Source organism: Aulonocara sp. 'chitande type north' Nkhata Bay, linkage group LG9 (assembly GCF_057382095.1).
Source record: "Aulonocara sp. 'chitande type north' Nkhata Bay isolate Kocher_YH1m ecotype deep benthic linkage group LG9, A_spYH_male_GT1.1, whole genome shotgun sequence".
Classification (NCBI taxonomy): Eukaryota; Metazoa; Chordata; class Actinopteri; order Cichliformes; family Cichlidae; genus Aulonocara; species Aulonocara sp. 'chitande type north' Nkhata Bay.
The window spans coordinates 11,219,732-11,238,102 of record NC_141352.1 but is presented as its reverse complement, the minus strand read 5'-3'; the positions used below and the strand labels follow the sequence as shown (position 1 = coordinate 11,238,102).

General features: G+C 42.8%; 1 protein-coding gene across 2 annotated transcripts; it reads left to right on the top strand.

Annotated features, from left to right (window-relative positions):
• The first annotated feature begins 6,057 nt into the window (after positions 1 to 6,057).
• LOC147321687 (uncharacterized) lies at positions 6,058 to 11,736 on the top strand. 2 transcript variants are annotated; one of them, XM_086305778.1, is made up of 3 exons: positions 6,058 to 6,196; positions 6,410 to 6,595; positions 8,170 to 11,736. In XM_086305778.1, exon 3 carries the CDS (start codon positions 8,205 to 8,207, stop codon positions 10,413 to 10,415), a length of 2,211 nt encoding a protein of 736 aa, XP_086161904.1. In that variant the 5' UTR covers positions 6,058 to 6,196; positions 6,410 to 6,595; positions 8,170 to 8,204; the 3' UTR covers positions 10,416 to 11,736. The 2 variants fall into 2 exon arrangements, with proteins under 2 accessions (XP_086161904.1, XP_086161905.1); XM_086305779.1 differs by having other exon boundaries at positions 6,105 to 6,258.
• Positions 11,737 to 18,371: the final 6,635 nt, after the last annotated feature.

Below are 18,371 nucleotides of genomic sequence, written 5' to 3'. Positions count from 1 at the left end.
CAAGCAGAAAACAAGGTCATAATTCTCTCTGTGAGGGAGGAGTTATAGCCCCCTGTGAGAGGGGCCAACATGTGAGGTTGTGGAATGTTCTTTGTCTGTGTGTCTGTATATAAGATGTAAGGGCGGTGGCCACAATCCGGAGGTGGTCCTGGTGTTTCACTGGGATGCTCTCTCCACATCGCAATGTGTTTATTAAACCCACTTCAAATCAAGCTCGCTGGGTGTGTTGCAGGTTATTGTTAAATTTTCCACGACAGTGCCCAGCTGTCTGACAAAGAGTGAGATATGGCTCTTACCAGGGTCCATTCGTCTTCTATATGTTCAAGACACTCCCTAATACAATTCAAAGTGTTACACAGGTTACATTTTTCAAAAGTTAAACTAGCAAAAATATTTCCGAACATAGACATAGACCCATCGTGTGATAGATGCAAACAGACTCCAGCTACTTCCCTTCATATGTTTTGGTCCTGTCCGAAAATTGCTCTTTTCTGGTCATCATTTTTTGAAGTCATCTCTAAAGCCTATGCCTATAACATCTCGCCTCCCCCTTGGTGACAATTTTTGGTTGTTTCTCTGGTATTGTGACTTCTGTTCCCCCTGCCCATTTACAGAGGGTTATTGCCTTTTTGTCATTATTAGCGAGACGCCTGATTTTATTTAAATGGAAGTCTACTACTGCTCCATCACACCACCGCTGGATAACGGATGTTATGCAAAATGTCAAACTGGAAAAAATCAGATGTACTCTGGACGGATCCATCGGCAAATTCCACACAACGTGGAACCCTCTGTTAACATACGTCAACAATTTATCCGGTCTGGAACTGGAATCTTCAGTGTTTTTGTTTGCCCTAGAACAGTCCTGTAAAAACAATAGAGAGGTGCACCCCCCCCCCCCCCTTTCTTTTTTTTTTGCTGTTGTTGCTGTGCTTTTTGTTTGTTTTTTTGTTTGTTTGTTTTTGCTTGTTTGTTTGTTTAGTGTTTTTGTTCCCTTTTCCTGTCTTGGTATTATCTGTATTTATGATCTGTGGGATTGTTGTTTTGTGGTTTTCTGTAAAATGATGCCCTTTATGTAAAATGATGCCCTTTAATGCCCTTCTAAAGAAGGGCATCAAAAAAGCCAAACACCATTACAAAAAGAAGGTAGAAGAACATTTCTCCAACTCCAACCCCCGACGCATGTGGCAAGGACTCCAGACCATCACAGACTACAGGACCACCAAACCTTCCCCCGCATCCTCTGATGTCTCCTTCCTCAATGAGCTCAACAACTTTTATGCTCGTTTTGAGCGAGGGAACCCCACAACCACAACCAAAGCAGACATGACGCCAGATCACCAACCTCTGACTCTCTCCCCCACCGATGTAGGAGCGGTGCTGAGCAGGATCAATGTCCACAAGGCTGCAGGTCCTGATGGCATCCCCGGGCGTGTTCTCAGAGCGTGTTCTGGGGAGCTTGCAGGAGTGCTCACAGACATATTCAATCTGTCCTTGGCCCACGCTGTGGTACCGGCCTGCTTCAAATCCACCTCCATCGTCCCGATACCCAAAAACTCCAACCCATCTTGCCTCAATGACTACCGCCCAGTAGCACTCACCCCCATCATCACTAAGTGCTTAGAGCAGCTGGTCCTAGCACACTTCAAATCCTGTCTCTCCCCCACCCTGGACCCCCACCAATTCGCATACCGCCAGAACAGGAGCACAGAGGATGCAGTCTCCATCGCACTGCACTCTGTCCTCTCACACCTGGACAACAACAACACCTACGCCAGAATGCTGTTTATAGACTTTAGTTCAGCGTTCAATACAATCCACCCCTCACAACTCATCAGGAAACTGACAGACCTGGGTATCAGTTCCCTCATCTGCAAATGGTTACTGGACTTCCTGACCAACCGCCCCCAACGTGTCCGGCTGGATAACCGCTGCTCATCTACAATCACGATGAACACCGGTGTACCACAAGGCTGTGTGATGAGCCCTTTCCTCTACTCCCTCTTCACCCACGACTGCAGACCGGCTGATGGTTCCAACACCATCATTAAGTTTGCAGATGACACCACGGTGATTGGCCTCATCAGTGACAACGATGAGGCCGCCTACAGGGAGGAGGTGGATCGTCTGGCTGAGTGGTGCGACACAAACAACCTGCTGCTTAACACCGAGAAGACCAAGGAGCTCATCGTGGACTACAGGAGGAATGCTGACCCACATCCACCCATCCACATTAAGGGGACAGCTGTGGAGCGTGTGAGCAGCTTCAAGTTCCTGGGAGTCCACATCTCCGAGGATCTCACCTGGACGACCAACTGCTCCAAGCTGGTCAAGAAGGCTCGCCAGCGCCTCTTCTTCTTGAGGACTCTGAGGAAGAACCACCTGTCCTCAGACATCCTGGTGAACTTCTATCGCTGCACCATCGAGAGCATCCTGACCAACTGTATAACAGTCTGGTACGGGAACTGCTCTGCCTCGGACCAGAAGGCGTTGCAGAGGGTCGTGAAAACTGCCCAGCGCATCGCCGGAGCACCACTTCCTGCCATAAAAGACATCTACAGGAAGCGGTGTCTGAAAAGGGCTGGGAAAATCATCAGAGACCCCAGTCACCCATCACATGGACTCTTCACCCTCCTGCCCTCTGGGAGGCGCCACAGGAGCCTCCGGACTAAGACCACCAGGTACTGGAACAGCTTCTTCCCCACAGCTGTCAGACTCCTGAACTCTGCCTCCTGACATCTGACCCACGTTAAACTCATGGACTGAACATACACAGACCCACAATGGACAACTGTACCCTCAAACACACAATAATAACATGGACTGAACCACCACTCACAACCACTAGCACTTTATATAGCCTCTGTAGAAACTATCCACACCCTCACTTATCTTAACTGCACTACTGTATAGCTCTGTGTAAATAATCATTCTGTACATTCGATAATCTTTAATCCTACAACCGTTTACAACTTGCATAGTTCCCATTTCTGTATAGCTGTATATCTCAGATTCTGTAAAGTTATTTATTTCATATTCTGTATAGTTTTTCATATTTATATCCTGTTCATAGCCTGTACATAGCTTGTACTCACTACAGCCTGTACATACTTATAGTTATAGAATATTCACAACATACTTCATACCGTGTACATTATAACATACCATAATAGACCCATTTCTGTAATATACTTACATATCTATACTATTGCTAATATATATTGTAATATATCTATATCATGGCTAAAGCACTTCTGGATGGATGCAAACTGCATTTCGTTGCCCTGTACCTGTGCATGTGCAATGACAATAAAGTTGAATTGTATTCTATTCTAAAATAATAAGAATGCTATGTATGATAATTGGGAAACTACAAGTGTTAAAAAAAAAGAATTACTACTACATTGAAAGCTGTTATAGTACGCCTTAAACTCATAGACATTTGGAGATTCAAATATCCTCATTCCAAAACGTTTACTTAGTGCAACAATTCTAACTCGAGACATTCAAGGATAGACTTTTGGTTAGTTTGTGTCATGGTTCTGGGTCAGTGACCCAGTGTTTTTGATTTTGTACTCTTATTTTTGATAGTATGAATGATAACTGTTTGTGTTTTTGGTTTCCCAGTGTTTATTCTGTGCTCCCTTTGTTTTCTGTCGTCCCTGCCTGTATATCCCCTCTAGTGTAGTCAGGTCTCTGCGTTAAGCCTGCGTCTCTGAGTCTGTGTCTTTGCGTGTGTGTTTCCCGTTTTATTTTGAAGGTCCGTGTCTGATCTCAGTGTGTTCAGATTACGCTTCCTTGTCTCGTCAGTTCTGATTTCTCCCAGCTGTGCCCTCCTTCTGTGTCTCACACACTTCCCAGTGTATTTAAACCCTGTGTTTCTCTGAGTCAGTGTCACGTCGTTCCTCGTGCTGTGTGGAACTCCCTGTGTCTCCCTGAGTGTTTAGTTTGTCATTTTCCAGTTCAGTTTAGTTTGCTTTTGCTTTTGTATGCTTTTCCCGGCCAGCAAATAAAGCTGTGGTTTTGAGTTCATCCCTCGTGTCTAAGAGCCTGCATTTTGGGCCCAATTCCTGTCTGCCACACAGCGATTCATGACAGAGAAAGATGATGTGAAAAAGGATCTTAAAGAACTGGTCTCAAACTATTGATCTAGAGCTCGAGAAAAATTAAAGTTTGCAAATAACTGGGAATTATTAAAATTTGAAATTGACAAATATTTAAGGAAGGTTGGCAGCCTTAACGTGAAATCGAAAAGATTAGAGGAAGAAAATACAATCTCTCAAATTGACACTAATTGAAGAGGATAAATTGAACCTTGCTAAATTACAAGATAAATTAGATGGCTTATACTCAGACAAAGCAAAAGGAGCTTTTATCAGATCCAGATCTTGAAGAAGGTGAGTGCAATTCCTATTATTTCTTCAGCTTAGAAAAGAAACACTCAAGCATAATATTAGCAAATTAATGATAAATGTGGTTATAACAGAGGATTACAGATTAATCTCTAAACTCTGTAGTCATTTCTATAAGGAATTTTTAGCTGTACATTTTCTCAGGAAGCTTCAGATCACCTCTTATAATTGCTGAATGTTAAATCTGTCAGCCAAGAAGATTCTATATTATGTGATCTACCCGTCTCATTAGAAGAAGTCACAGATGCAATTGGGCTATTAAAAATAATACATCTCCAGGCACAGATGATCATACTGCAGAATTATATAAAACTTTTTCTGAAGAGTTCTCTTCCTTTCTTCTTGAGGTTTTTGCTGAAAGCATATGAAACCACCAACTTCCCACTACGATGAATCAAGGTTTGACCACATTGTTTCTGAAGCAAAATAAGGACCTCTTAATGATTGATAATTGCGGACCAAATAGCTTATTAAACAATAATTAAAGAATACTTGCTCTAATTTTAGCTAACAGACTTAAGATGGTTGTTGACTCGGTTAATGATGAAAGACAATCTGGGTTTATGCCCAAAAGACATATAACAATATCAGATTGGTTTTAGATATTCTGGATTATTCTGATAAATAGCAGTGGTTTCATATTATTTTTAGAGTTCTACAAGGCCTTCGATACGGTGAAGCATGAATTTATATTTCAAGCTCTAGATAGATATGGTTTTGGTACTTACTTTCTACGGTGATTAAAACATTATAACAATAACAGCAGTATCAAATTAACAAACAGTACTTCACCCAGATTTAACATACAAAGAGGGAAAAGACGAGGCTGTCCCAAAACAGGTCCCTGTACCTGTTTTAGTTAATTGCCCAACTATTGTTCCTTCCAATAAAACAAGAAGTTCGTTATTTCGGTATTGTAATAACCAAAAACCAGGAAAGAAGAATTGATCAAATTTCTTATCTAATTCTAGTGAAACTCAAACACAGATTTACTCTGTGGCTCTTAAGAGATTTATCATTAAAAGGCAGAGTATTAAAAACTAAAGCAGAAGGTATCTCTCATCTTACATACGCTGCATTGGCATTGCACCTTGATAATAAACTCATAAAAGAGGTTGATAAGTTACTTTTCAACTTTATTTGGAAAAATAGGACACACTACATTTAAAAAACAGTTCTTATGAACTCCTGTGTCAATGGAGGACTTAATGTGTTCGATTTTAACACTCTAAATAACACATTCAAAATAAATTGGTTAAAAAATATAATTACAAATCCTACATCCATTTGGATACTATACCTATGTACATGTTTTCTAAGGAAGGTGTCCTTACTTATAATTTTAATATTGATAAAATCCCTATATAAATCTCTGCATTTCATCGCCAAGCTTTTTTAGCTTGGACTCTTATTTACAAACATGGTCTACACAAACACCAAAACCACAACAGATGTGTGATTAACTTGTTAATCTTAATGGTTAAATTTCATATTCACAAATCCAAATGTTTAGGAAGACATCCCTCTTTTTATGTTTTTTTTCCCACGAGCTTGTGCAATACCTTTAATATAGTGCTGTTTAATTCTATTTTGTATAATGATGTTTAAATAAAGGTTTGTAAAAAAAAAGAAGAAGAAGAAGACAAAGAAGGAGGAGTGTGCGTACTGTGCTCTTTGCTGTGTCTTTCCGCCATTTTAAAAATGGGCACTTTTTGAAGAACCCGCATCAAAGTATTGTGGAGAAGCGTCGTGTTAAATCTAATTGATGAACGGCTTTTTGTGAGGTATGTGTTGCAGCTGCGAAGACGAACGTACGTTCTCCTGTTAGGTTACAGCTGGTAGGAAGGTGCGTTCAGTGTGTCTTTGTAATTTTAAGTTTCCATGTCAAACGAGATAAAACAGTTATTTCTGGATGCGCACTTGTTCGCTGAGTTTGGTAAAAATGTGTTTTTGTAAACCACTGACGTTTCTAAATGTAACTGCTTTTATTTCATTAGTTCTGACGAGGACAGCTGAATGATGTTGTTGGTGAGCTTGGATTAAATCATCTCTAAAAAAAGAACTTGTCCTCGTGGTGACTGACTTGGGGAGTGGAGGTCAGTGAGCCCATTGTCTCTGCTGGTCCGACTCCAACTACAAAGCCGGCCCGCTCGCCCCCTCCTGAGTCTGAGAGGAGATCCAGAGTAAGTCAGTTATAACTACACTGGTTGCTTAACTTCATCATTTTCTACAGGGTCTCTCTCTCTTAGCTCACTTTGATTTGATTTCTGCCTTCTGTTTAGCCTCTCTGTCTGCCTCAGTACATTAATGTTTTATCATTTGAGATATGAAGGTGATGTCTGTGGATATTGTGGGAAATATACATGTAGCAGTATTTCAGTAAGTGTCAGTCAGTCAAGAAGCAAAAGAATATTTAAACTAAAACACATTAAAAGAAGTGTTTTGCTTGTAACTGCATAAGTTCCTGCACAGGGGCGGTTAGAACAGGATGTACTCAGGATGTGGCATACACGATCACGGGCCTCATAACGATCAACAGGAAACAGCTGGGGGTGAAAGGGTCTCGAAACGGCATTCTAAGTGTTGTAAAAAGGAACTTACTCATGCATCTTTAGCGTGTACAACCCTATAAAATAAAGAAGTTCTTGTCCTTCCTCTATGAGATCTACCAGACTACACTGAGGGTGGTATCGTGTACGTCTCCCACATATGTGCTTAATACATAATTGTTGTGTACTGGACCTGATCTGAGTATTGGTTGTTTGTTCTCAGCCCAACATAAAACAATCGGGACAAGAGGCTCAGCATGACCTCATTAAAAATCCACTTTTCTTCTTTCATATTCTTTCTGACGTCTTTTCTTGTGTAAGCTGCTAACTCTTGTGATGGACATTTCTTTATTTTATGTGTTGATCATATGTTTTGACAAAATGACTTTAGTAGTATCTATAGTACATTTTGTGTGACTTGGTTCTACATATAGGAAAACATCAAATATGTATTTCACAGGTTATTCCACACACAGATGGGTATTGTGAGTGAGTTGGACTGACACTCCCAGGCACCATGAGACATTAGGCAGATAGTGAGACTCCTTATCTCCAGGAAGGAGGTGTTGAGATGAAATTATTTGAAGTGCCTCAATTCTATGCTGTATATTAACTAAAATGCCATATAACCGTATAGTGTAGTATTAAGTGGACATGGCCCTGAAAAATAAAGGCATTAGACTACGTGTCCTTGGGGGGTAGAAAGCTGTAGACTCTCGCCCACGCTTGCCTGTGAAAAACTAGATAACAGGGGACCATCTTCTAGTGGAGATGCATTATAACTCACCTGTGCATTATAATAAAAGGTGTTGATTGCAGCTGACAGTGTCTGCAGACTTTGATAACTGTGACACCCTCGTGGTTAATCAGAGGGAAATCTGAGTCAGTGTGGATTTGGTTGTACAGCTCTCACACATACAACCTGAACTGCACATTGTAAGTGTGATGTTCTTCAAATTTGAACAAAGTAAAAACTAAAAAACTTTGAAGTCACACAAGCCAAAATTTTATTCACAATGTTGAACTTTTACTACTTTTATCGCCAAAATGAGCTCACTTCAAATGTTTACCACAGCATAGCGTCCCCAGGCACCTGAGACGTTTGGCAGATGGTGAAACTGTTTATCTTTGTGAGGTAAGAGGGGGCACTTGTGGATGAGCTGAAGGTATAGACCTGATGTCACTGTTTGGGTTCTTTGTCATTACAGGAGAAAGAAGTGAAAGCAGGCCCAAACCTCAGCACATGGATGACATCAACCAAAAACATCCAGCACCAGCAAGTAAAGATGAGCCAGCGGCGATCCCTGTGGAAAAGACTTTTCCTGCTATGAAGCAGCCCAGAAGACGCAAGCGCGCCAACAGGGAGGAGAGAAGCTTGAGCTGTGATCAGTGTGGAAAGGCTTTTACTCGGAGTAGCGACTTAAAAACACATCAGCTCATCCACAGTGGAGAGAAACCATTCAGCTGCGATCTGTGTGAGAAGACCTTTACTAAGAGATGGAACTTAAAAACACATCAGCTGATCCACAGTGGAGAGAAACCATTCAGCTGCGATCTGTGTGAGAAGACCTTTGCTCTGAGATGGAGCTTAAAATCACATCAGCTGATCCACAGTGAAGTTAAACCATTCAGCTGTGATCAGTGTGGGAAGACCTTTACTCAGAGATGCAGCTTAAAAACACATCAGCTAATCCACACCGGTGTGAAACCATTCAGTTGTGATCAGTGTGGAAAAACCTTTACTCTAAGATGCAGCTTAAAAAAACATCAGCTAATCCACACCGGTGTGAAACCATTCAGCTGTGATCAATGTGGAAAGACCTTTACTCAGAGATGCACCTTAAAACAACATCAAGTCGTCCACACGAAATTTAAAGCTTTCAACTGTGATCTGTGTGGGATGTCTTTTACTAGGAAAGCTTACTTTAAATCACATCAGCTGATCCACACCGGTGTGAAACCATTCAGCTGTGATCAGTGTGGAAAAACCTTTACTCAGATTTTTCACTTGAAATCACATCAGCTGATCCACACCGGTGTGAAACCATTCAGTTGTGATCAGTGTGGAAAAACCTTTACTCTAAGATGCAGCTTAAAAAAACATCAGCTAATCCACACCGGTGTGAAACCATTCAGCTGTGATCAGTGTGGAAAAACCTTTACTCAGATTTTTCACTTGAAATCACATCAGCTGATCCACACCGGTGTGAAACCATTCAGCTGTGATCAGTGTGGAAAAACCTTTACTCAGATTTTTCACTTGAAATCACATCAGCTGAGCCACACCGGTTTGAAACCATTCAGCTGTGATCAGTGTGGAAAGACCTTTACTCAGAGATCCAACTTAAAAGCACATCAGCTGATCCACACCGGTGTGAAACCATTCAGCTGCGATCTGTGTGGGATGTCTTTTACTCAGAAAGGTCACTTAAAATCACATCAGCTGATCCACACCGGTGTGAAACCATTCAGCTGTGATCAATGTGGAAAGACCTTTACTCAGAGATGCACCTTAAAACAACATCAAGTCGTCCACACGAAATTTAAAGCTTTCAACTGTGATCTGTGTGGGATGTCTTTTACTAGGAAAGCTTACTTTAAATCACATCAGCTGATCCACACCGGTGTGAAACCATTCAGCTGTGATCAGTGTGAAAAGAGCTATACTCTGAAAGGTCATTTAAAGGCACATCAGCTGATCCACACCGGTGTGAAACCATTCACCTGTGGTGAGTGCGGAAAGTCTTTTATTAAGAATTACCGCTTAAAAGCACATCAGCTCATCCACAGTGAAGTTAAACCATTCAGCTGTGATCAGTGTGGAAAGACCTTTACTCAGAAAGGTGACTTAAAGAGACATTATATGATCCATGTTGGAGGTAAATCATTTGTCTGTGATCAGTGTGGAAAGTCTTTTCAGGATAGAGATCACTTAGAGAGACATCAGGGCGTCCACAGTGAAGTTAAACCTTTCAGCTCTTATCTGTGTGGAAATTCTTTTACTGGGATTAGTAGGTTAAAAATGCATCAGCTCATCCACTCTGGAGTTAAATCATTTGTATGTGGTGACTGTGGAAAGGCTTTTACTCGTATGACTGGCTTAAAATCACATCAGCGCACCCACTCTGGAGTTAAATCATTTGTATGTGGTGACTGTGGAAAGGCTTTTACTCGTATGACTGGCTTAAAATCACATCAGCGCACCCACTGTGGAGTTAAATCATTTGTATGTGATCAGTGTGGAAAGTCTTTCATCCATTACAAAAGTCTATTGAGCCATCAAAAGACCCACAAAGTGTCCTCCTGTGAGAAAAGTGGCAGACCAATGGGACATTACCCTGACAGGGTTCATTTGAACACAGTGGGAGAAACGGGGGTTCTGAACAAAAGTTCTTCTGGATGCTGCGTCAAACTTAAAAAGCTTGAGATCAGGCTTCACAGAATTCAGCTTTAATTTCCTGAGAAAGTCAGAGCTTCACTGTCTTTGTAGATCTAGTGAAAACATGAAAGGGTGCAAAAAGAGGCACTGTGGTACTGCATGATGAAGTCAGAAGTGACAGAGAAGTATGTGAGCGTGGTTCAGGACATGTTTGTGTGGTAGCAGTGACTACCACACATACTTGGGTTGAAGGTGGGGGAGGATTACATCAATTCTGAGCCCCTTCTTCCTTTTTCAAAGAGAGGGCAATACTCAGGAAAGGATGATGACAATAGAGCTGCAAGACAGGATGGAAAGAAAAAGAGTTTAAGAGAAGATCATGAATGTTGTGAAGTGATCGAGCCGCGATTACAAAATCTTAGCTTATGGAGTTAGTTATCCCAACACAAGTTTAGCAAGTTAAACTTCACTGGCTGTGTCCACAAACAGCATGCAGAGCAAACATTACTCCCATCATCTGATCACAAGAAAAGCAAAATGTCAGAAGAGTTCACCTTCTGGGTCAAACTGTCAGACCTGTTACTGTTTATTTGGCTGTTCATTGTGAGGTAATTATCAGTGTCAGTGCTGCGCCACTTCTGTTGTAACTCACAGGAAATGTGTTTTAAATGGGCTCTATTGTCTTACAATATTGTGTGAGTCTGTTTTGCTCCAGAAGGACACAACCATTCCTGCAATTTTTAATGTTACAGTAAAAAAAAGTAAATTCATAAATTTGTGTCATTTTAAACAGGCAGTATGTGGAAAATTACACGTGGGTAAGAATATATTTAATGTTTTCAGTGGTCTGTTTTCTTACAGGATGTGAGTGTGTTTTGCTCCATGAAGACACAAACCTTCATTTTTTGTTATGTTGCAGTAAAAATATTTTTATTGTAAGTCATATATTTTCGTCATTTTATCCAGGCAGTATGTAAAAGATTAACTGAATCCTATGAAAAATAAAATGTAGAAAGATGTGACGTATCTTTCAGGTTTTTTTTTCTGAATAATTACACACTGCTTAAAATTAATTGCAGTATAATTATTTGTTTATTTCTTCCTCTGTAAGAAACTGACTTGCTGTCCCTTTGTTCCCGTGTACCTAAGTAATTGTGGGTAATATCTAGATGCACGCTCAATCATCCAGGTAAGGAAATCCCAGAAGTTGATTCTGTTCATCTGGACGTAGCGTTTTCAGTGGGACAAACGTTTCGTAACTCATCCCAGAGACTTCTTCAGTCTCAGCTGACTGCAGGTTTCTCCAATCTTATAAACACTTGCATAATTTTTGCATAATGAATGAACAATGGGCTGTGAGGTCAGTTCCTTGATCATTAGCATGCAAAGTGTCATGAACACTGATCACTAAATCCACTATTGGAGTGTACATTGTCCGCTCCATTTCTAGCTGAATGCATCACATTTACTTCTTCACATTTTGTACCAGAAGACTTACCAGCCTTTAGAAGACAGTGGTCCCGAACCAGAAATGGTAAAGTCGCTGTGTATAAGAGCAAGGATATTATATAGGGTCTATCTGACAATATAAATGGTACTTGATTAAATATTAACAGCAGTACTAAGTAGCAGCCTGACCATTGATTCAGATTGAATACATAATTTTCTCTGGGAGCAGGCCTGTCGTCTGGAACATGCTTTATATTTACAGCATGGAGGGCATCCGGGTGGGTCTTTATAAATTGCTTGCAAGTAGTCTTAAGATGACACTTTGCAGATCCCAGTGCCAACACTTCTCATAAGCCTTCACCCTTGTGTACTTCTGCTCTGTGCTCACTTGAAAAGTTGTTTCAGATATCAGAATACTTTATTAATCCTGAAGGAAATTAGGGTTACAGCAGGCTAATGGCGCATGCGCACTTACAAAGGAACCTTCTGACCAACTTTACACAAACATCACATTGAGGAGACATGTCAGAAAGGTAGGCTGATAGGAAAAAAAAAACAACGAAAATACATAACATGAGGTAAGAGGAGGAGAAAAAAACTCCACTCAGACTGAGCTCCTAGTGGGAGAACAGTTTGATAACAGAAAAAACACCTCAGCACAAAAAGCACATGACTATCAATACACCATAGAAACACAAGACAAGCAACAGGGGAGGGTAAAGGGTAAGAGAGCCGCTGTAGACAGCGCATCCGATCCTGCAGTGTGTCTGCGCTGGTCCAGTCGACTGCCATCTTCCCCGGTAGGGCACAAGCATCGAAGGCATTTGGAAAGGGAGGGGGGATGAGTGTGTGCATATCAGTGTATGTGTGTGTGTGTGTGTGTGTCCAGAGTTCAGCTGAGACAGTGTCCTTCGCCCTGCCAGGCTAAGTAAACAGTCTTCCAGCCAACCCAGGTGGCCTTGCATGGAATGGGGGGAACAGTCTAAACGCAGTCGTTATCAGGGTGTTTTGTTCAGCTCCAGCCTTGAGGCTGCAGCTGGAGCCGAAGGGGTCTCCGCATGAAGTGATGGTGGTTTTTACTTTAGTGCGAACAACTCATATGAATTTCAAAGCTGTTCTAACAGTCCAACACTAGTCTCTCAATTTCCCGTTGGAGAGCCGTGAGCTTTCTATGATGTTATCCAAACTTACATTCTGTGATGTTGTCATTCTTGTGGTCAAAGAGCAAGTTCTGAGAACTAACGACCGCAGTGCACTTCCCCAAGATGTAATCGAATTTGCGCTCAAAGGTGTTGTTCGAGCTAGCCCCTCCAGATGTAATCCAGTTTTTCACTCAGAGGTCTTGTTCTGAGTATTCACGGCAGCCATGCGTTCTCCAAGATCTTCTCCGTGCTGCACTCAATGAGCCCATTTTGAGAAACTCACGCCTCGTCCCATCATTTCAATCCCAGCGGGCAGCCTTGTGGGGGTTTGAACAGCCGGTTCCGCTTCCTTAATTCTTCGATAAGCCAGCTCCGATCAGCAAGAACCCTGTTATCATGGTTCCAAATAGGTAGATATCTTCAGCAGTCAGGCTCACTCGAGCCCGGACTTCTCGTTGAGAAGGGGTGTCAATTGCATTCAGAGACCAGTTGATCAAATCCATAATTCATCTTTTAGGTTTTAGAGAACAGACTGTGAGAGAGTGTTCCAAGGAAAAGTAAGTAAAAACACAAGAGAAGACAAGGACATAAGAAGCTAAGCAGGGAAGATAAGGGCAGGAGAGGAGAAAAGTGCGACCGCCTTCGCTGAGAGCCAAAAGAGAGAGAAAAAAAAGCTAGTGGTCAGTCTTGGAGCAGTACAGTACAACAAAACAAACAAACAAAAAATATGCCTAGCGGACATAAGCCCAAAGATCCTGACTTTCTCTACATTTTTTAGGGCAGCATTCCCCAACCTTTTTTGCACCAGGGACAACTCAGACAATATTTTCAGGGACCGGCCTTTAAGATAAATACAACAAAATAAAACGATACAAAGACGAAAACTGTGGTATTTTGTAAATATAATAATAAACGCGAATTCAGCTGTGTAATTGTGTAACTTTATTAGCAGCGTCCTCCTGAAATGCGCCAACAACATTGAGAGTAACATCCTCCTCTCTGCTTCTTTATGCTCTCTGATCGCTATGTTAACGCTTAAATAGTTCTTTCAAAATAAGACACATGACTACAACATGGGAAAAGACCCAGGGAAACAGACTTAACGATAAAAACCCTGAAAACCATACACTTCACACCAGAGCCTTTTCTCTGAGTCTCACTTTATAAGCTAATTGTTCTAACAATAGCTTCCTCAAAAGTGCAAGTTTAGATGAAAGAACTTTGTGGTTGAATGTTTTTAACATTCAAACATATAGTTTTGTATGTTTGAATGTTAAAAACAGCATCAACACAGCCACTTTATCCAGTAAACTTTAAAATTGAAGTTCATTGAAGTCTCCCAGCAGGACAACAGAGTCTCCACAGAGCACCTTCCAGCACCCCACCCAGGGACTCTAAGAAGGCTGGGTACTCTGAACTACCACTCGGCGCACAAGCGCAGATGACAGTCAGGACCCAATCCCCAACCCTAAGGCGCAGAGAACAAACCCTCTCATCCACCGGGAAGAACCCCAACGTACAGGCAGCAAGCCAAGGGGATATTAGAATACCCACTCCAGCCCGCTGCCTTTCACCAGGGGCTACTTCAGACTGAGACAGAGTCCAGCCCCTCTCCAGGAGACTGGTTCTAGAGCCCAAGCCATCCGTAGAGGTGAGAAAAACTATATCTAGCTGGTACCTCTCAACCTCATGCACTAACTCAGGCTCTTTCTCCATGTCCCAATTGCCAGTCTTAGTAGCCAGGGATCGGTCTGCCAGGGCATCCGCTCCTGGCTGCCGCCCGGCATACAATGCGCCCTACCCCTATCGTACCACCCGCGGGAGGTGCCATAGGGGTCGAGATCGCGGAAACAAGCGCCAGAAATGAGCTTCCTCCGAAGGGTGGCTTGCCTCTCCCTTAAAGATAAAGTGAGAAGTTCAGCCATCCGGGAGGGGCTCAGAGTAGACTCGCTGCTCCTCCACATCGAAAGGAGCCAGCTGAGGTGGTTCGGGCATCTGACAAGGATGCTCCTGGGCACCTCCTGGGTGAGGTGTTCCAGGCATGTCCCACCGGGAGGAGACCCCGGGGCAGACCCAGGACACGCTGGAGAGATTATCTCTCGGCTTGCCTGGGAACGTCTTGGTGTTCCCCCAGACAAGCTAAAGCAGGTGACTGGGGAGAGGAAGGTCTGGGCTTCTCTGCTTAGGCTGCTGCCACCGTGACCCGGCCCCGGATAAAGCAGAAGAAAATGGATGGAAAGCAGTTCTGTTTTTTCCCTGCATTATATACATATATACCGTATTTTCACGCCCATAAGGCGCACTTAAAAGTCTTAGATTTTCTTTAAAAAGTACGGCGCGCCCTATAGCGCAGTGCGCCCTGTGTGTTGTAAGGAGGACATAGTAGAGAACACCATGAGAACGCTAAAGGGTGAAGTGTGGGCGTTGATCGTATATACCGGACAATCGCACATACCTGTCTAAAAGGACAGGTATGTGCATTATGTGGAACATCGTTGTTTTAACAACCCTGAAAATGGCAAAGAGACACGCTTATGAAGCACAGTTTAAACTGAAGGCCATCAGCTACGCGGAGGAACATGGAAATCGAGCAGCGGCGAGAGAATTTAAGATTAACGAATCGATGGTTCGCAAATGGAGGAAGCTAGAAAACAAGCTCCGGCAGGTCAAGAAAACGCAGCTGAGTTTCCGCGGACATAAGGCGAGGTGGCCCGAGTTGGAGGAAAGACTTGAGCGTTGGATCATCGAGCAAAGAACGAGCGGGAGAGGCGTTTCGACGGTCACCATTCGGCTAAAAGCGGTTTCACTAGCTGAAGAGATGAACATTGAACATTTCCAAGGAGGTCCGTCTTGGTGCTTTCGTTTTATGAAACGGTGCCATTTTTCCATCCGGACCAGGACTACGGTAGCGCAGCAACTTCCAGCGGATTATAAGGAAAAGCTGGCCATCTTCCGCTCCTACTGCAGCAAACACATCGGCGACAAAAACATCCAGCCCAGCCACATCACTAACATGGACGAGGTCCCGCTCACTTTTGACATCCCGGTGAGTCACACTGTGGAGAAGAAGGGGACCAGCACGGTAGCGATACGCACAACGGGGTATGAAAAGTCTTCTTTCACTGTTGTGCTTGGCTGCCATGCTAATGGACAGAAACTGCCGCCTATGGTGATTTTTAAGCGAAAGACTTTGCCTAAAGAGAAGTTTCCAGCAGGAATCATCATTAAGGCAAATGAAAAGGGCTGGATGGATGAGGAAATGATGAAAAAGTGGCTGAGGGAGGTGTATGTAAGGAGACCAGGTGGTTTTTTCCACGCATCACCATCGCTCTTAATCTGTGACTCTATGCGTGCCCATCTCACAGCCGATGTGAAAAAACTAGTGAAACAAATGAACTGTGAGCTTGCTGTCATTCCGGGAGGCCTGACAAAGGAACTCCAACCGCTGTACATCGGTGTGAACCGCCCGTTCACGAGCGGCCTGGGAGCGATGGATGACCGATGGAGACCACAGTTTCACCAAGAGTGGAAGGCAGCGCCGGGCGAGTTACGCCACAATTTGCCAATGGATTGTAGATGCTTGGGCTAACATGTCTGCTGGCACTGTTGTTCGAGCTTTCACAAAAGCCGGCATCATTTCCGAGGAGCCGCACGGCACGGAAAGTGACTCTGACAGTGAAGAAAGTGAACCTGGCATGTTTGATGGAGATTTAGCGCAGCTGTTCAATTCAGACACAGAGGATGAGGACTTCGATGGGTTTGATTGATGATAAAAATGTGAGTACCAAACTTTGTTTTGCTCCTGCTTTATTTTTAAATATGCACACTTGTATGCTTGTGTGTTGTTGATGATGACGATTACTGGTAATAAAAATGTGAGTACCGAACTCAGGTTTGCTCCCGCTTTATTTTTAAATACGCACACGGTACTTGTATGCGCCCTATAATCCAGTGCGCCTTATGTGTGTGTTAAATACAGTAAGGGCACACATAACTGAGACTGCGCCTTTTAGTACAGTGCGTCTTATGGTCGTGAAAATACGGTAATAATGTAGCATATGAGGTGTTGAAATGTTCTACAAATGGAGAACTGGGCCCAATTTGATTTAGTTACTTACCTCACAGCGGCTGCAGTTGATCGCTCTCTTTCCCTACGAGAAGCCTGGGTTCGAGCCCGACTATCCTGAAGGGACATTTCCTGCCGTATACACAATAGATGGTTGGGCCAAATGCCGCGTCATGTGCCTGGTGGGACTGTCAATTGAGGACATCTGAGATATTGACCTATAAGGAACTGTTACACCCCAGCCCAGGGGAAACTGGCGTGCAACACAAGGAAAAAATTTTAAAAAAGGAAAATGTCCCCACACTCCCTGCTCTCAAGGAAGACGAACCAAAAAACAACGGTCACGGAGTTTGCAACAACCAGTCAGTTTATTAAGTCCCAAAAGGTAGCGGGTGTCAGGATGAGCATGGCCAAAACAACAAACAACACTCTAGAAATGAAATGCAGCTGGTTTACCTACACGGGAAACCCCAAAAGAAAAATACAGGTTTCTTACCTGCCTCCCTAACCAAAAACAGGAGAAAAGGTTCCCAAAGAAAAATGGCTTCTCACCCCTACAGCTACCGAGTCAAAAAACAAAATTGACACAGGACACAATTATGCGACCCTCTGGTGTGGCAGACCAAAAAACACATCAGAGGTGGGCAACTCCAGGCCTCGAGGGCCGGTGTCCTGCAGGTTTTAGATGTGTCCTTGATTCAACACAGCTGATTTAAATGACTAAATTACCTCCTCAACATGTCTTGAGGTTCTCCAGAGGCCTGGTAATGAACTAATCATTTTATTCAGGTGTGTTGATCCAGGGTGAGATCTACAACCTGTAGGACACTGGCCCTCGAGGCCTGGAGTTGCCCACCCCTGACCTAAACCCTTCTTGTAACGGATATTAATGTTAAAGTAAAGACCAGCTCATGAGGCGTTGGTTGCTGTTCTGCATCGGGGGGGGTTATGGTCGGAAAATACAATGGTTGGTAGAGGATTGGACCCAAGGTACACTTCGAAATGCTGCAAGGCTAAAGCCTAATTTTCAATCGTGCTGTAATGTAGCTGGTGTTTTATACATTTTTTGAAAAGAAACAGATGGGATGGTCAACGTCATCTTCATCCTAATTGACCAAAATTAGCATTATCACACTAAAGAAAATCCCTTTGACAATTTGGCAGTACAAGTTATTGACGGACTTCTATCTGTCAATAACTTGTACTGCCTGAGATATTCATTAGAAACTTTTACTCAAGCTAACTTCCCTTTGTTTCTACTGCTCTCCATAACTGATAATCTTTGGCAAATTCTCAAATAGTTCCATACAGAAATGTAATCAGTTTTTGCCAAAGGATACAAAATTCAATCTTAATTAAGCATTCATGTGTATG

Coding starts and splice junctions, on each gene's coding strand:
- LOC147321687 (XM_086305778.1), top strand. CDS start 8,205: ATGGATGACATCAACCAAAAACATCCAGCACCAGCAAGTAAAGATGAG.